Source organism: Neofelis nebulosa, chromosome 7 (assembly GCF_028018385.1).
Source record: "Neofelis nebulosa isolate mNeoNeb1 chromosome 7, mNeoNeb1.pri, whole genome shotgun sequence".
Taxonomy (NCBI): Eukaryota; Metazoa; Chordata; class Mammalia; order Carnivora; family Felidae; genus Neofelis; species Neofelis nebulosa.
The window spans coordinates 6,911,138-6,927,492 of record NC_080788.1 but is presented as its reverse complement, the minus strand read 5'-3'; the positions used below and the strand labels follow the sequence as shown (position 1 = coordinate 6,927,492).

Sequence of the window (16,355 nt, the reverse complement as noted above, 5' to 3'; positions counted from 1 at the left end):
CTGTGCCCCCAGAGAGCTTCCCCGCTGGGGCCTTGCGTTCAGCCCTGCGGCTCCCCTACGGAGAGCTGGAGACCACCCCGCAAAGACCCGTGTTCTGGGGCGGGAGCCAGTGCCCTCCTCCTCCAGGGAGAGGTGCCGTGAGCACCTTCTCGGGGCCCCAGCGCGTGCCGCTAGCGGGTCCCTGCAAGGCCTCCCTGCAGCGTGTCTTCCCGGGCGCGGTCTCTCACTCCCCCCGTGGTTCTTTCAGGGCCCAGGAGACCTTCATGCAGTGGGACCAGTGCCGGCGCTTCTACAACTTCCTCATGGCGGACAACATGAAGAAGATCATCCTCTCGCACAGGTGCGTCGCCTTCCGTGCCCCCTCAGGGGACCGTTCCCCTCTGAGCTCATGGTCACGAAGGCCAGAACTCGCGGTTCTCCAGGAGGACGAGAGAGGCAGGGTTGCCGCAGATTCTCTGCCGACCGCTTTGTGACTCGCTCAGAAGCAGACTGGTCCCGAGCTACCCAATTCGCCAACTCGCTTTCTGCGAGTTTTTCATGATTCCCCACGTACCCAAGACGAGGAACCATTCTACGCCATTCTTGCCCAAACTAGAGCAACCCCGAGGGGGCCTGTCATGGTCTGGGGACCTTTCTCCTTAGGCTGCTCTCGTGCACGCCTCTGCGTGTTCCCCATGCCAGTCTTGCCTCGCTCCTGCTCACGGTGCTTGGGTGGGGTCGCCCCTGACCACGCTTGGAGCGGTGCCCGGCGTGCGGGACAGGTCAGTAGGTATTGGCGATGGCTTTATCGTCGTTATTGTTAATAGTCACACCGTCCCTCCCCCTTCCCCTGCACCCGCCTTCCCTCTAGCCGGACTGGGCCACTTGGAGGTCCCGCGCCCTCTGGCCTCTCCCATGCCACCGGGGCCTCGCCGAAAATGCCCTTCCTGTCACGTCTACCCATACTTTAGGTCCGTCTCCATGCTCCTCTGTGAAGCCAACTCCTTCACCCCCGAACTGTTTTTCTGTTGCTTCCCCGGTGTGAATCCTGTGTCTTGAACTAAACTGTAAAGCACTGGAGGGCCTGGGCTGCGTTTGATCCACCTCCCCCACCTCCAGAGCCTGGCACATCACGGGGACGCAGACGGAGCAATTTTAGAGGGGTTTTGATGCCATCCCAGGAAAGGCGATCTGACTGATCTCAGTGGTTAAAAGAAAATATGGTACTGGCCTGCCCTAGCCAGGCGCCCCAGATTGGGCAGGATCCACGTGGAGTCTGGGCAGGGCTGGTGCTCACAGGCCCCTCAGGCTGCCAAGCTGCTAGGCCCTTGTGACTGGTGCGTGGAGGTACAAAAGGAGGCTTCTGTCCCCTGGGCTGACCGGATGTAAACTGTTTTCACTCAGCTGGTGGTCTTTGGGTCTCAGCTGTGAGTCAGGTGTGGCTCAGCTGAGGTTCACAGGGGGCTGGGGATTTGCTGACGTTCCAGAAGGGGTGAAGCCAAGCCTCTGACACCAAGTGCAGGTCCTCTGTCTGCCTTCCACACTTCTGGAATGGGAGGGGACTCCTCCCAGGGAACGTTTGTTTGGCCACAGGGCCCAGTCTTGCCACTAATTAATCAGTCCAGAAGGTCCATCATGTAATTCTTAACAAATTGAGGGAACCCTTTGAATGTGCTCTAGGTGTATTTACATTTTTTTCAATTTCCTACAGAAAGCCAAACATTTAGAAATTTTAGGGGCACTTTAACCTGTGAGTTCTAGGGGTGTCTGGATGGCTCAGTCGGTTAAGCATCTGACTTGGACTCAGGTCATGATCTCACGGTTTGTGGAAGCCCTGCGTCGGGTTCTGTGCTGATGGCTCAGAGCCTGGAGCCTGCTTCGGATTTCTGTGTCTCCCTCACTATCTCTCCCCAACTCGTGCTCTGTCTCTGTCTTTCAAAAAAATAAACAAATGTTGATAATACTAAATAAATGTTAAAAAATAATAATAATAAATTGTGAATTCTAAACTGTAGGTATACAATCTTCCTCATAATCTTTTTTGGGGAAATATGTTAAAGAAGTGTGCTCTTCTTTGAGAGGGGTAGTGAGTAGACACCAGAACGTGGAAGGCCAGACCGCAGACTCAGCCCTCCTTGTGCTATGTGCCTGAGACCCTGCAGGGGATGAAGGTCTAAGTGTGTGTGTTTTGATCTCTACCTTTATTATCAGCTTCTCAAGATGGATCTTGTTCTTGATAGAAATGACTATTCTTCGGAGTATACGTAAGCTTTTTAGCTAACACGTCGGAGAGCAGTTGATTTGCCCCAGCGCTAAATGGGTTTTCCAATGTCTTCCTTGTTAAGTGACTGAAACAGCTCCTAAAGAGAAAGGGGCGGTGTCAACACCAGTGTAAAGGTGAGCCCTCGCCCCCCACTGTTTGGCTGACCGCCCACCACTCACTATAGATCCCTTCCGAAGACCTCCCCTCCCCTTCAGTGAAGGATTCATAATATAGTTGATCCTTGAACAATTCGGGTGTTAGCTGCACAAGTCCACCTGCATGTGGATTTGTTATTTATTTATTTTTAAGCATTTATTTCCTCTGGGGAGAGCACAAGCAGGGGAAGGGCAGAGAGGGGGGGGGGGGGGACAGAGGATCCAAAGTGGGGGCCACGCTGACAGCAGCAAGCCCGATGCGGGGCTTGAACTCACCAACCGTGAGATCATGACCAGAGCCGAAGTCGGACGCTCAATCGACTGAGCCACCCAGGCACCCCTTGTGGATTTCTTATAGTCCAGTACTATAAATATATTTTTTTTCTGGGGCGCCTGGGTGGCGCAGTCGGTTAAGCGTCCGACTTCAGCCAGGTCACGATCTCGCGGTCCGTGAGTTCGAGCCCCGCGTCAGGCTCTGGGCTGATGGCTCGGAGCCTGGAGCCTGTTTCCGATTCTGTGTCTCCCTCTCTCTCTGCCCCTCCCCCGTTCATGCTCTGTCTCTCTGTGTCCCAAAAATAAATAAAAAACGTTGAAAAAAAAAAAAATTTTTAAAAAAAAAATATTTTTTTTTTCTTATGATTTTGTTATAACATTTTCTTCTCCCTAGCTTACGTTATTGTAGGAATACAAGTACATAATACATGTAACATACAAAATATGTGGGGTTTTTTTGTCTGAGGTTCTTGGCAAGGCTTCCGGTCAACAGTAAGCTATTAATCGTTAAGTGTCCGGGGAGTCAGAAGTTATATGTGGATTTTTGACTGCGCTGGAAGCGGGCGCCCCTACCCCCGCATTGTTCAAGAGTGACAGTACTCACCTAGGCTCAAACACGCTCTTTAGTTTGTCTAGCTGCCTCTGAAAAGGAAAACAAGACCTTGGCAATCATCTTTCTGCAGTTATTCAAAAATCAACATTGCAAGCTCATCCTCTGGAACATTCTGAGGGCTGAAGGGATCTCTCTCCGACTTGCCCTGTATCCCCTGTCAGATACTCTCTCCTGGCTTGACCCCCTGGGGAAAGGAAGCAGGCTCTGCTCACGGTTATCATCTGCCCTTTACATGTTTATTTCAGCTTTATTGAGCTGAAAAATAAAATTGTAAGGTGTTCCAAATGTACAACACGATTTGGTTCATCATCTGCTTTTTGTTCTATTTGCTGTTGTGTCTCATTCTAGGCAAGCTCTTTTCGGAGACCATGTTAAGAAACCCCAGAGCCTGGAGGACACTGACTTGAGCCGCCTCTACACAGCCACGTCCCTGATGCAGATTGATGACAACGTGATGAGGTGTGTCCATGCTCAGGGGGCAGGGCGCCAGACGTGGGGGCTACAGGCTGGCATTGCCCAGCTCAAGGGCTTTTCCTCTGCCCACTTCAGCATTAAGGTCTTTTTTTTTCCTTTGAATAAATGTCTCGTGTTTAATAAAAACTGAAGACTGCACAGAAAAATCCAAATTTCTAGTTGCTCTTAGAAAACAAGAAGTTCTCACCACTCATTCTTCATTCTTGTGCGGTGTAACTGGGCTTGAAAACTGGGGACCTGGGGTGCGCACACCCTAGTTGTCCATAGCCCTTACCCCACCTGCCGTGCTCTGACCCTGGGGCAGGGATCAGGTGCCACGTAATTTGCATTTGCAGGAGAAGGAAATATTTCTTGCACTTATCTGTGTCTCTACCCAAAGTAAAAAACAAGAAATAGACAAAGAGGGCTGTGCATTGCAAGAAAACAGAACCTCTTTCTTCGGGGCAGTGAAGTCTCTCCTGAGTATAATGCACAAACCCTGCCCACTTCAGTCCTTTATCCTTCCCTGCCCCCTCCCTTCAGGCACCTGAGGCTGAGACCCTGACAGTGTCTTCCTTCCTAGCACCCATAGTTTCTGATTGAGCTTAGCCTTAGCTGGAAAAGGCAACGTTGATCTCTGGCCTCATCGTTCTCTTTAAAAACAACATCATTTTTATTTGATACCTTCAGGCATGATCTAAAGCAAGCTCACTGTTCACCCAGTAGATAGGCAGATATTGACCTGAGGCTGCTTATCTTCCGTACAGGATTTTAGTAGCTTTCTTACACCAAGCAACCTTGAAATAAGCCTGTTAACGGTTATGCAAAGGAAATAGACACTAGAAAATCACTGGTATGTTCAGAAGTTGAGAATGGATTCTACCCACTCTCACTGAAGATGGGAAATGCAACTTTATTGTGGTACTAACAAGAAAGAAACCAAACATTTAAACTCCCCCATTGATCGTCTGAATTTTTTTAAGCCCCAGAGGGAGTGGTGTTCAACTCTCCCTAAAGCTCTTCCTTTTGAATGGTGTTGGATCGTAGCAGTTTTCATGAAGGTCACCAGTAATACTGGAGGCCTGGAGTGCTTTCCTGGCCCTCTGGGACCACAAAGGGACTGACTGCATGCAGACAGGTGGCCCAGAGGTGATGTCTGCGCTCAGCCACTCCCTGCAGAGTAGACCCTGGCAGTGCAGCCTGAACTTTCTGGAGGCTTCCCAGGCAGAGATGTGTATGGGGCCTGGCAGTGGAGGAGATGTACATCTTCAGGGGAGGCATGATATCTTTAAGATGCCAGTCAGGATAGAACAAAACCACCATTCAGATACCAGAAGTCCTAATGTGCATCAGAAAGAGGTTTGCAGAGATCCCCTGGCCTGGGGGTGACTTGGCCCGTTGGTGTCAGAGCCCCAGGATGAACAGGGCGCAGGGCACAGCAAACCTACAGGACTTTCATTCTGGACCAACAAAGGTTTGGTTAAATGTCAATTTATCTCTGACTACTGCTCCGTGGGTGGACGGAATCAGTAACTGAATCTCTGTCTCATGCCCATTACCTGATACGTGTTGGATTGCAATTCACAGTGGTCTGGGTTACTCGGCCAGGAAGAATTTTGTTGAAAAGAAGAGCTCTCGTAAATGCCTTTGAATGTCATTTTCCTAGCGTCTGCGGTGACATCTGGTTTTATACTGACTCGAAGTGTGTAACCTGTGCTAATAAATACTATAGATAACACTGAGTTTCTGTGCCGGTGTGCACTTTAATGCCATAAATCTCAGTGCCGTTAAGGAAGGTGCTGTTCCTGGCTCCCATTTTACAGAGAAGCTCAGAGAGGTTAAAGAGTTTGCCGGAGGTCACGGAGCGCGTAAGTGGCAGAGTCAGGATTTGAGCCCAGATACCAAAGCCAGAGTTCCTAACCCCTAACGCTGGTGCATCTGTACTGTCAACTGATGTGACGAGTCAGCGTGGGATGGGAGCAGTAATAAAATCCACTCTGCATCCGACCTTGTGACGAGTGTGGCTTCGTCCTCTCCTTCCCAGGAAGTTCCACGGCTACAGCTCCCTGAAGGAATATTATGAGGAGGAGAGCTGCATGCGGTACCTGCACAGGGTGAGTGACAGCACGGACTCAGAGGTAGCAGCAGCTCAGAAGTAGCATCACTTCCCCCCAACTTCACACCCCGTGCAACAAGCATGCTCCCCAACCTCCTCAGGCTCGAACCGCGGTAGCTGTTGACTTGGGCTTTGTTTGTGAACCAAACTCTGGCCCTCTGGGGCCTCCGTAAATTAATCCCAGAGCTGCCCCTAGGTGCAGAGCGGGACCAGTCTGCTCCTGTGTCCGTGTTAAAGCCCTTAAAATTACTGCAACACCCTTTTTTTTTTTTTAGTCTTCTTTGACAGTGTAATCTTGCCTGGTTCCTGCCATGGTCGTTCATAGATCTGTGTAGATTTCTTACAATTCTGGACTTTTTTTTTTTTTTTTTTTTTTTTTTTGCCATTGTGCATTTTGTTAGTGTGGCAGCTAGGACTAAACCTCCAAGTTCCTGCCATGATCTGGTGAGCCCAGAGGAAAAGAGATGTATTTCTGTATCAGAACGATGAGGAACAGGTCTGCTGGCAAGATGGGCAGGTTTCTATTAATGCAGTTTCTGGCAGCTGCCATAAACTTTATGTGGATTAAATTAAGTTTGTGGCCACTCATCAGCGCCCTCTGTTTTCACCTGCACCACCACCAAACCAGTCTCTCCTCATTCTTTGTACAATTGCTCCTTTCCCTCAAGCGCAGGACTTCCCATTTAGCCCTGTCAATGTCCACCTGGTGGCTCGGCCCCCTACTCACCCAGCTGAAGCACGTAATTGTGAATTGAGGTCCTGCCGTCTGTCACATCGGTCACCCCTCCTGGTTTAGCATCATCCCCCAGGCTCTGGGTGCCTTCATTGAAGCCGCTACAGAACCGTTGAGCTGTCTAGACCAGTGTTTGAGAGCGCCAGGTTGGCAAAGCCAGTCTCTATGCTGCCCGGGCGCGGCTGTCCATAGCGTCTGAGTGCCCCTCAGCCCTTCTCCCCGAAAATGAAAAAGGCTATTTTACTACAATGGATGTTGAACGCAACCCCACTAAGAGCTTCCCAATATCCACCAGCCTACTCTTGGTTTTCCCCTTCAGATTCCCCTAGAAAATCTCCCTTGTCTGGAAGGGAGCACCCTCCATTTGTCCTCCCCACAGTATAAATGGAATGAATGTGTGCATCACTCTCTGTAGGGTCACTTTTCTGAAAGGTGGGCTAACCTGAAATACTGGGAGTCTCATCAGAAAGATTTTGCCAGTGAGCCCCATTGAGCACCTGCCCAGGCTCCATCAGAACACATGGGTCCCCTAGGACACCTGCCAGCCCGCCATCAGATTGCAGTTACGGTTCATGCCACCGCCAGGGAACACAGGCAGCCTTAATCCACTTGTGCAGTGGACTGAACAGGAACCCGCTTCCCTTTGCTTCAAAGGCATGTCCGGTAGTTGAATTTGAGCCTTGACTCGGGGGGAGAGGGGGGTCTAAGAAAGGGAATCGATCATTTATTTCTCCTTTATTTTCCTGTTGCAGATTTATGTGCCTCTCATGCTGGTCAACGCAGCTGATGACCCCTTGGTGCATGAAAGCCTCCTAACCATTCCAAAATCTCTTTCAGGTAAGTGTTCCTTCCTGCTGCCCCCTTGGCCATTCAGCACGTTGCCATGGCAAACTCTGTCACCTTCATACTGCCGTCACCTCTTGTAGGTCGGCTTCTGTGGGGAAGGACATCCCGTGGCGGGGTTCTCGTTCAGCCTGCCTTGATAGTACTGGGGCTGTGATGAGCCCTGGGCAGAGCCTTGTGTTCTCTCTTGGTGCCAGAGACGACCGTCATTTATATCCATAGCCAAGAGGGGTTTGGGGGAGTTCCCCAGTGTTCTGTGAAATTATTGTTTCAGGGTTTATGGTTCCATTAAATTGGAGAGTTTGATTTAAAGAGATATTTCAACTTAAACATGACACGAGGGGCACCTGGGTGGCTCAGTCGGTTAAGCTTCTGACTTCGACGCAGGTCACGATCTCACAGTTCACGGGTTTGACCCCCGCATCCGGCTCTGTGCTGGCAGCTCAGAGCCTGGAGCCTGCTTCAGATTCTGTGTCTCCCTCTCTCTCTGCCCCTCCCCTGCTCATGCTCTCTCTCTCTCTCTCTCTCTCTCTCTCTCTCTCTCTCTCTCTCTCTCTCTCTCTCAAAATAAATAAACATTAAACAAAATTTTTAAAAACCTGACATGAAAAGCAGAACAAAAAAGCCAATTCTGCTGCCTCTTCTGACAGCCTCTCCCTCTGCTTTGAGGATAAAAATATAAGCAACTGAAAAAGCAAAGAACGTTGCTCATGGGAATGCCGCTGTGTTTCAGGCCGGCTCGGTCTCACCCCACGCTAGAGAGGGGCTGAGGGAGAAACAAGAGAGAGAGAGAGAGCGAGCGAGCATGTAGCAACAGAAGGAAACACTTGGAAATCCCAAGACCACTTGCACTGCAATTCAGCTCCCCGGGACCCATTCTCCTGCCCTCTGTAGCTCTCCGCGACCACGTTTCTCTTGTAAATATCCTATATTAAGCAGAGCAGGGGCCCTTCTGGCTCGAACTCCAGGCCAGGGGAGTAAAAGCCACAGCGGGTGGAGCCCCGTGCCCTGCTCGGAGTGGATGTTGTGTGTGATACAGGTGTGTGAGGTGATAAAGCCGCCCGTCCTCAACCCGCTGTCAAGCCGTAGGCTCCCTGCACAAAAGCAGCCCAGTGAGCAGCGTGCAACAGAGAAAGCGGCCGTGCCGTTTCCTTCCGGTGTCCAGAGTAACACCAGTAGCTCTCATGCTGCCACGCAGAATCTATGAAATAGCAACTGAAAAGGAAGAAGGGAGGGTCACCCCGCAAGAGAGTCCCGCAGAGCCAGAACTGTGCGCCCCAGGAGGTGGCTCCAAGGCCTGGAACAGCCGGGCCCCTGCCAGTCGGTCCCCTGGGAAGACATTTTTCTGTGGTCCCTGGCCACACATGGCTGCCCGTCTTGGCCCATCTTCACTAATGGCCTCTCCAAGCCCACGCGGGACTAGCCCACGTGTGGACTCCTGAAGTCAGGCTCCAGGTTAGCGGCGCTGGGCATGGCCAGCTTTAAGTTCTGTTTTAGTCTCAAACGAGAAGTGTCTGTGATGAAAGAACATTGACTCCGCTGAAGTAAATAACAGCATACATGGCCGTGAATCCCTCCTCAAAGCCTGGCCCCCACCGGTAGCTTCGGCGTCACCTGGGAGCTGGTTAGAAATGCAGAATGTCAGCTTTTCCACCTGATGTATTAAGGTACATTAAGGTGACAGCCCGGATTTGGAGGCACGGTCAGATTTGAAGCATCTGGCTGTATAATCAAATCACCTGGGGAGCTTTAGCGAGACCCGTGCACCCGAGCGTGCGTGCTCCCTCCCTCTCTGTCACCCCAGGTGATTCTAACATTCACCCGAGTCTGAGAACCCTCTGGATTTCAAAGTGTTGCTTAAGCCGGTGCCCATTCCGCCCCAAAGCCAAGCTGTTCCAGTACCTGCTAGATCCCACGGCCTTGGCCACCCGCCTCATCTCCCTCCCACTCTGGTGAGTGAGGCAGAGTGAGGAGAAGTCAAGTACATCCTCTTGGTGACCTTCACCCGTGGGGAAGGCCCGGGCCCACCCTGGCCGGCGCCCTTTGGCACATCCTGCCTTGGAGCGCGCCAGACGGTGACTCACTCAGCTGCCTTCCCCCCGCAGAGAAACGGGAGAACGTCATGTTTGTGCTGCCTCTGCACGGGGGCCACCTGGGCTTCTTCGAGGGTTCCGTGCTGTTCCCCGAGCCCCTGACGTGGATGGATAAGCTGGTGGTGGAGTATGCCAACGCCATCTGCCAGTGGGAGCGGAACAAGTCTCAGTGCTCTGACACGGAGCAGGTGGAGGCCGACCTGGAGTGAGGCCTCCCGGACTCCGGCGCGCTCCAGCTGCCTCCCCTGGAACCCGCGTCCATCACCGGCTGTTTCAGGTCCCCCCCCCACCCCCCACCTCCCTCAGTGACCTGGATCTGACCTCACACCATCAGCGGGGGACCAGCGCCTGCGCTGGAGCAGGCGGCCAGTCCCTGGGGGCTCCAGCCTATTTTTGTGCTTAGTTACTGGTTTTCTCCACCGCCTTGTTCTCCACGGTGACTAGCGACAGGATTCTCACCCTCCTGTCCCAGTCTTGGCGTTTGATTGCTCTTAAGCCAATTACATCTAGTTTCCCTATGAAAAATGTGTCTGAACAGCAGTTTTGCTTTGCCAATCGAAAGGCTTGTCCCCCAGAGCAGTGAAGGATGAATGCTATTTTGCGGTGGTTGTATGTGTCCTTATGTAGACCCTGACAAGTGCTCGCCAACCTAAGCCGATGCTGACGATGCAGGTTGGCTTGGGAGCCCAAGCGCCCGGGCCTCCCACACTGCAGTCTGGCCTCTTACGTGGCCAAGAAAGTTCTCTTGAGTCACGAGCCAGGTTTCTCCCTTACAGTCTTCTAAGGCAGTGTCCCACACTTTTGCCGATGATGAGAATTACCTGGGGCACTTGTTGAAAATTCAGCCTCCCAGGTCCCTCCCCTGGGAGAGGCCGATTCAGTGGGTCCGGGAAGGGGTCTGGAGATTTTAATTTTTGGCCAGTGTCCCTGGTGATCCTCACCACCAGGCAAATTTGGGAAACACTGTTCTGCGGGGCCTTTAAATTAGAAACATCTCGTAGCTCCTTTTACGGAAATGTACACGTAGACGTGTCTCTTGGCTCCCAGGGGCCTCCAAAGTATCAATCAAGGCCTGTCCTCGTGCAGCTGCCTTGTGTAATCACAGCGTGATGTCTCAGAAGAGGGCCTGGCAGGGAGTAAAGTTTGGGCTACGCCAGACTCTGCTTTTTACTGGCTGTATGACCCTGGAAAAGTCCCTCGAACTTCAGTTTCTTCACGTGTAAAACGGGACTTGAACCAGGTGGATTGCCGAGGTCACTGCCGGTTCTAAAGATCCATGACAAACTCAGCTCACTGAGGTCTGAGAGAAAGAGCATCCTTTCAGGGAGGCCTCCTGTAGATGTCATCATTCGCCTTTTTTTTTTTTTTTTTTTTTTTCCCTGTCCCTCATTTTCATATAAAGTGGTGTTTTGGGTTTTTTTTAAACATTCGATTATCATTTTACTTTTTTAACCCAAGTCTTTCTAGTTCTGGCTTTTGATACCGAATAGTTCAAAAGCTGGATCTGAGTTTGGAGAAAGATCTTTCCAACCAAAAAGGGTGTTATTTTGAAACCAGATTTTTAATTTAATAGCCTATATTTACAGTCTGTTGGAGAGATCTTTCCAAAGTGTGTCTTTTCAAATGAAAATGTTATTCGAGGTTTCAAGTACTCCTTTCCTCCAGTCCTGTGGTACTTGAATATCTAAAAACCCTGCACTTTGAAAAATCGGCAGTTGCTATCTGGAACTAAATGGAACTGTGAGTGAAATTGTCTGGATACTTTTTTTTTTTTTTTTTTTAATGTCCCTGCTTCATCTCCTTTGCTCCAGGACAGACAGGATTATAAATAGTGGTTCTGTGTGGATGTTTCAGGGGTAAAGGGAGCCAGGGCCTAGATACACCCCTCAGGGTTGCAGGTGGATGTCTTCTGGGCGTCGGTCCAAGTGGCTGTGACAGTCACGTCTGTAACCTGAAGTTTTCTGACAATCACCAGGTCATCCTAATTAATAACATCAAAAGCAGCCGCTGTCTCAAAAGATGGAGATTTCTGTGGTCTCCACATTGTGTTGTCGTGCTTTCTCGCACACGCCAGGTTCGTCATTGTGACGTTTGCGCCCAACTGTTATGTTTCTAGTGCATTTCCTTTCCATGTTCTTTTAGCACAGATTGGCACTTTATCATCTACCCCCTCAATTTGGAAGCTGGCCCCTCCCCTCTTGCTTTTCCCTCCACCCTGTAACACAGCTGTAACCTAGAAGATTCACAGTCCTGTTTCCCACTGTTCCCTTTGTTTCTCAAGACCTTTGGTGAAATTAGGTAAACGAAGCAATATCTAAGTGGGGCTGAATCACCATCCCTGGAAGCAAGGGGTGCCTTTGCCTTAGGTCACATCTCTTGACCTGTTCTGACAAAGCAGTGGCCAGGTACCCGCCCCATTCAGGAAGAGAAAAGACACCAGTTCTGGAGGGGGACCAGAAGTCCCTGGGGCCCCATGGAGTTGAGGCAGGGGTTGGGGCCGGGCCTTGGTCGCCACACGACCGGAATTTACCCCAGGGGAGCGTGGGGGCCCTGTCCCAGCTGAAATCTTTCTATGTGTGTGACTCTGAATGGCACTCACATTCCATTTTGGCTCACATGAGATCAACTGAAGCCCTTTGTTCAGGCTTCAGGGTCTCAGGCATGGAAATGAGAATGTGACCGTGGCGGTCTTACAGGAAAATTTTTGTTTGTCCCTGAATGAGAGCACAGAGGCATTGAATTTACGGAGATGCAAACCTGCCTAATAGACAAGGGAGCGGCATTTTATATGTAGGTCAGCCTTTTCCTTCCTGCAGCTTTCTTTTTTTTTTTTTTTTTTAAATTTTTTTTTCAACGTTTTTTATTTATTTTTGGGACAGAGAGAGACAGAGCATGAACGGGGGAGGGGCAGAGAGAGAGGGAGACACAGAATCGGAAACAGGCTCCAGGCTCCGAGCCTCAGCCCAGAGCCTGACGCGGGGCTCGAACTCACGGACCGCGAGATCGGGACCTGGCTGAAGTCGGACGCTTAACCGACTGCGCCACCCAGGCGCCCCTCCTTCCTGCAGCTTTCTTTGCGTGTCTTCCTGAAGCCATTCATTGCTGATGAAGGTCCTGTCTGGCTTGAAACAAGGCCGAATGTTCAAACATCATTTGAACATTATATCTTAAAATCAGAATAAAGATATAACTTGCGTGGACCTAGCCAGTCCTGTTGCAGGGGTAACACATCGACACATGAAACACCACGGACGGGAGGCACCCGCATTTCTGCCGTCCTCTCGGCCTCTTAAAGGGTTAGAAGGCACCTTGTGAGCAACTGATCCGGGTCAAATTAAGATTACCTGGAAAATGGCGTCAGGTCTCCTTGATACCTTGTGTCACAAGGAGGTTAAACAGACTTCAGGAAAAGCTCTTCTCTTCCCTGCGGTGAGTTTGCACCAGTGATTCCAGAGCGGAAGGAAAGCAGGAAGTGGTTTGTTGTCAATGTATTTGCACCTCTCTTTAGCACCTTACGCTTGCGAGGAACCCGGTGATGTACCGTAAGAGGTGAAACAAGGCTGAACAGGAGCGTGCCCTTTCTTGACCTGGTGGTAGGGGACCAGGGTCCAAGAGACCCAGGTTCTTGTCCTGATTGTCTCTAATTCAGGCTGGATTGCGGGCAACCACTTCACCTCTCTGAGCCCCAGTTCCCTCACCTTAGACCGCCTCTAAGACCATTCACCTATTTACACACCATTTGCCTGAGGACCCATCCTTGCAAATGGCAGTGGCTGCGTCCAGGCTCCAGCGTCATCTTGGGGGGGCTCGGACAGAGGGAACTTCTGCTGAAGACCCTCGATGTTGCCCAAAGCCCTGTGTCTGACTGGCTTCTCTTTAGACTCTCCGCCGGCATCTCAGTACCCTCGCTGTCCCGAGGGTGGTCTTGTGACTGGGACAGGTGCTGACCATTGGAACTAGGCGAATGTCCCCAGCCTTCTGTGTGATTCAGAGCATTGAGATTCATAGTCTTATTTCCCGGGGCAGAAATCCTTCCCGCTCAGGCTTTCATTCTGAAACTACAGTCTTCATTAAAGCTGAGCTTTCTGGATAGCTGAGCTTATATGCCTGGCATCTGAATGAGAGCTCTCTTTGTAACTGTGTGACTTGAGATCCCTTCTGCCAGCTCCAGGGGAACAATGCATGTGTTCTTGTTGGTGTTTGCCAGGCAAGCAGATGTCTGAGATGTGAGAGGCTTTTCTTTTCCTGTGGCGTTGATTCGTAGAGCTCAAGGAAAGACCCCTGAAACGTCACGTGGAGTCCAGAGAACTCAGGGCTCTATCCTCCAGGCAGGACAGGAGAGTTATTAAAAAGCAATTCACCACAGCATCGCCTGGAATTGTTCTCTGTGCCCAGAAGGCCTTACTTTGCCTGTAGAGTATCCCCTGCTGTTCCAACAATAGTGCGGCACTGGAATTTAAAATCTGCCGTGGAAGTTCGAAGCGAAGCCACAGCAAAACCAGAGAATCCCTTCGTGTGGCCTGTGAGCTCCTTGTTACGTTAGCTCCCCCCCACCCCCACCCCTCCACAGCACGCGTGGTTCACAACTGGCCAAATGTCTCATCCTCCGATGCCTCTCTTCCTTCCCGGCCTCGCTCTGTTCTTCGGAGCCACTTCGGACTACTTGGATGCTTCACAAAGCCATGAAAAGTGGCCTGTCTGTGGCATTTAGAGGCCAAGCAGTGGAGGGAAAGGTTTTTTTCCTCCCTCTGTTATCTAAGCAGAAGGAAGGACCCCCCCTTATTCATAAACTAGGATTGCTTTTGCCAAATTGCATTTGAAGCTGAGGGAAGGGGCACCGGCCCCTGCTGGCAGTGGGAACCGGAACGCTCTCCAAAACTAAAGCTGCTTCCTCGGGCCTGCCTCACTGCTGCTGCCGCCCCCGGATGCCACCCAGGCATCCTCCCCAAGTGGCCCTTAGAAGCAGACTGCAGAGCCCAGCTCACCGGCCATTCCCAGACTCCCAGACAGTAGACAGCTGCCCCTTCTGGAAGAGTCAGCCCCCCACCCCACCCCACCCCACCCCACCCCGAACTGTTTTTCCTGGCATGTACGTGGGGAAAGCGTTCGTGTATCTCTAATGAACAACCTGGAGTCAATTTCTAACCAGTGGGTTGTCTTTCACCTTGACTCCAGTCAATTAGTAATGAAATCTATAACCTACTTTCTCCCCGCTTCTGGTCCCCATTAGCCAAGAAATCTATTGCCATAAGTTGGGGACTGTCCATTTATAGCCCCTGCAGAAATACCCTTCATTTCCACGGGCATTCTCCTTCTAGACCACCCACGTTGAGGAGCCCAAGTCATTGACAGGAGTCCTTGCCGCCCCCCTCGGTCCCCACGCCAGCCGCTTCTCTCCCAGACTGTTCCCAGGGACTTGGTTCATCCTGGGCATAGGACTTCGGTTTTGTCTGGCTTTTGTTTTGGCCTCTTCAGTTTTCCTAAAGCACAAGTCCGTGTAGAATCCTGTCACCTCTCCACACCAGTTCCAGATGACCCGGGCCTCTCCCCACTGCCTCAGGAAGACCTCCACTGTACCTGAGCTTTTGACTTCTGCCAATGCAGCTGCCTTAGCAACACCAGGGGCGGGGGGCGGGATGGGGAGCAGGGGCCATCTCTCCTTTTTCTGGTTGGACTCGGTCAACTACATTCTTCTGTTGGCAGATCTGCTTCCAGATTGATTTTTGAGAACCATCACTTTCGCATTCCTAATTTTTGTCTGTTTTGTTTTGATTTTGTTTTGTTTGATTTTCTGAAACATAAAATGCTGCCCTGAAAATCATGTGTTTTTGAGTTTGTGTTCTGACGGCCTCCGTGCTGCCGGATTTTGGGGGGGAAATACAGGATCCTCCAGCACAGAGGCGTTTAAGATTTGCAACTAGCAATGCAATTTTTTCTAAATATGAGGATATTTACCTTTATTAAGAAATTATACTAAACAATGGTGTCCTTGATCATTTTATGTTCCCATATTCCTTTGGGCTCTATTTTGATTCTGTGTGGTGGTAAACGAAGATCATTACAAACAAAAACTGTAATTTTGTTATCTTTGATTCAATGGAATTTCTTTACTTAAAAAAAATAAAAGGCTAAAACTGTAGCATGGCTGTGTGTCCTTTGCACAATAAGAGTTTCTGTCTAAAAGGGTTCTTCCTGGGGCACCTGGGTGGCTCAGTCGGTTGAGTCCAACTCTTGATTTCGGCTCAGGTCATGATCTCATGGTTGGTGGAATCGAGCCCCAAGTCGGGCTCTGCCCTGATAACACGGAGCCTCCTTGGGATTCTCTGTCTCTCTCTGTCTCTCTGCCCCTCCCCTGCTTATGCGCATGCACGTGCATACATTCTCTCTTTCTCTCAGAATAAATAAATAAACGTCAAATAAATGGATGGATGGATGGATGGATTCTTCTGGTGCCTTCGCCAAATGTGAACTTGAAGGAAATGGGCAAAACGCCGAGTTCTTATCACAAGTGCTTTTCACCCAGCCTTGCAAACAAACACCAAAGAAATGACCAACCCCAGCCTTTCTGAGCAAGAAGGCCTGGGCATGAGATACCAACACTGTAATCACTTGCCGTCTAGAGTGACCCTTGTAGACACAATGTAAGGGGACATGTAAATGGTGGGTGCCACTCATGATTTGTATGCTTTTCTCACAGTGTTCTTTGAAAAGACTGAGTGAGGGGCACCTGGGTGGCTCAGTCGGTTAAGCATCTGACTCTGGGTGGTTCAGGTCATGATCTCACAATCTCTCGTGAGACCGAGCCTGGCGTCAGGCTCTGCACTGACAGTGTGG

General features: G+C 50.7%; 1 protein-coding gene across 2 annotated transcripts in view; it reads left to right on the top strand.

Moving 5' to 3' along the window:
• The window catches only part of ABHD2 (abhydrolase domain containing 2, acylglycerol lipase), a 103,299-nt gene extending 92,028 nt beyond the window's left edge, over nucleotides 1-11,271 (top strand). Inside the window, exons 7-11 of one of the 2 annotated variants that reach the window (XM_058736613.1) lie at nucleotides 248-340; nucleotides 3,632-3,742; nucleotides 5,781-5,850; nucleotides 7,338-7,422; nucleotides 9,534-11,271. In XM_058736613.1, the coding sequence (XP_058592596.1) occupies nucleotides 248-340; nucleotides 3,632-3,742; nucleotides 5,781-5,850; nucleotides 7,338-7,422; nucleotides 9,534-9,730 (556 nt within the window). In that variant the 3' untranslated portion in view covers nucleotides 9,731-11,271. Of the gene's footprint in view, nucleotides 1-247; nucleotides 341-3,631; nucleotides 3,743-5,780; nucleotides 5,851-7,337; nucleotides 7,423-9,232; nucleotides 9,463-9,533 lie in introns of those variants that run through there. The other variant, XM_058736614.1, reaches the window with a different exon arrangement.
• Nucleotides 11,272-16,355: the final 5,084 nt, after the last annotated feature.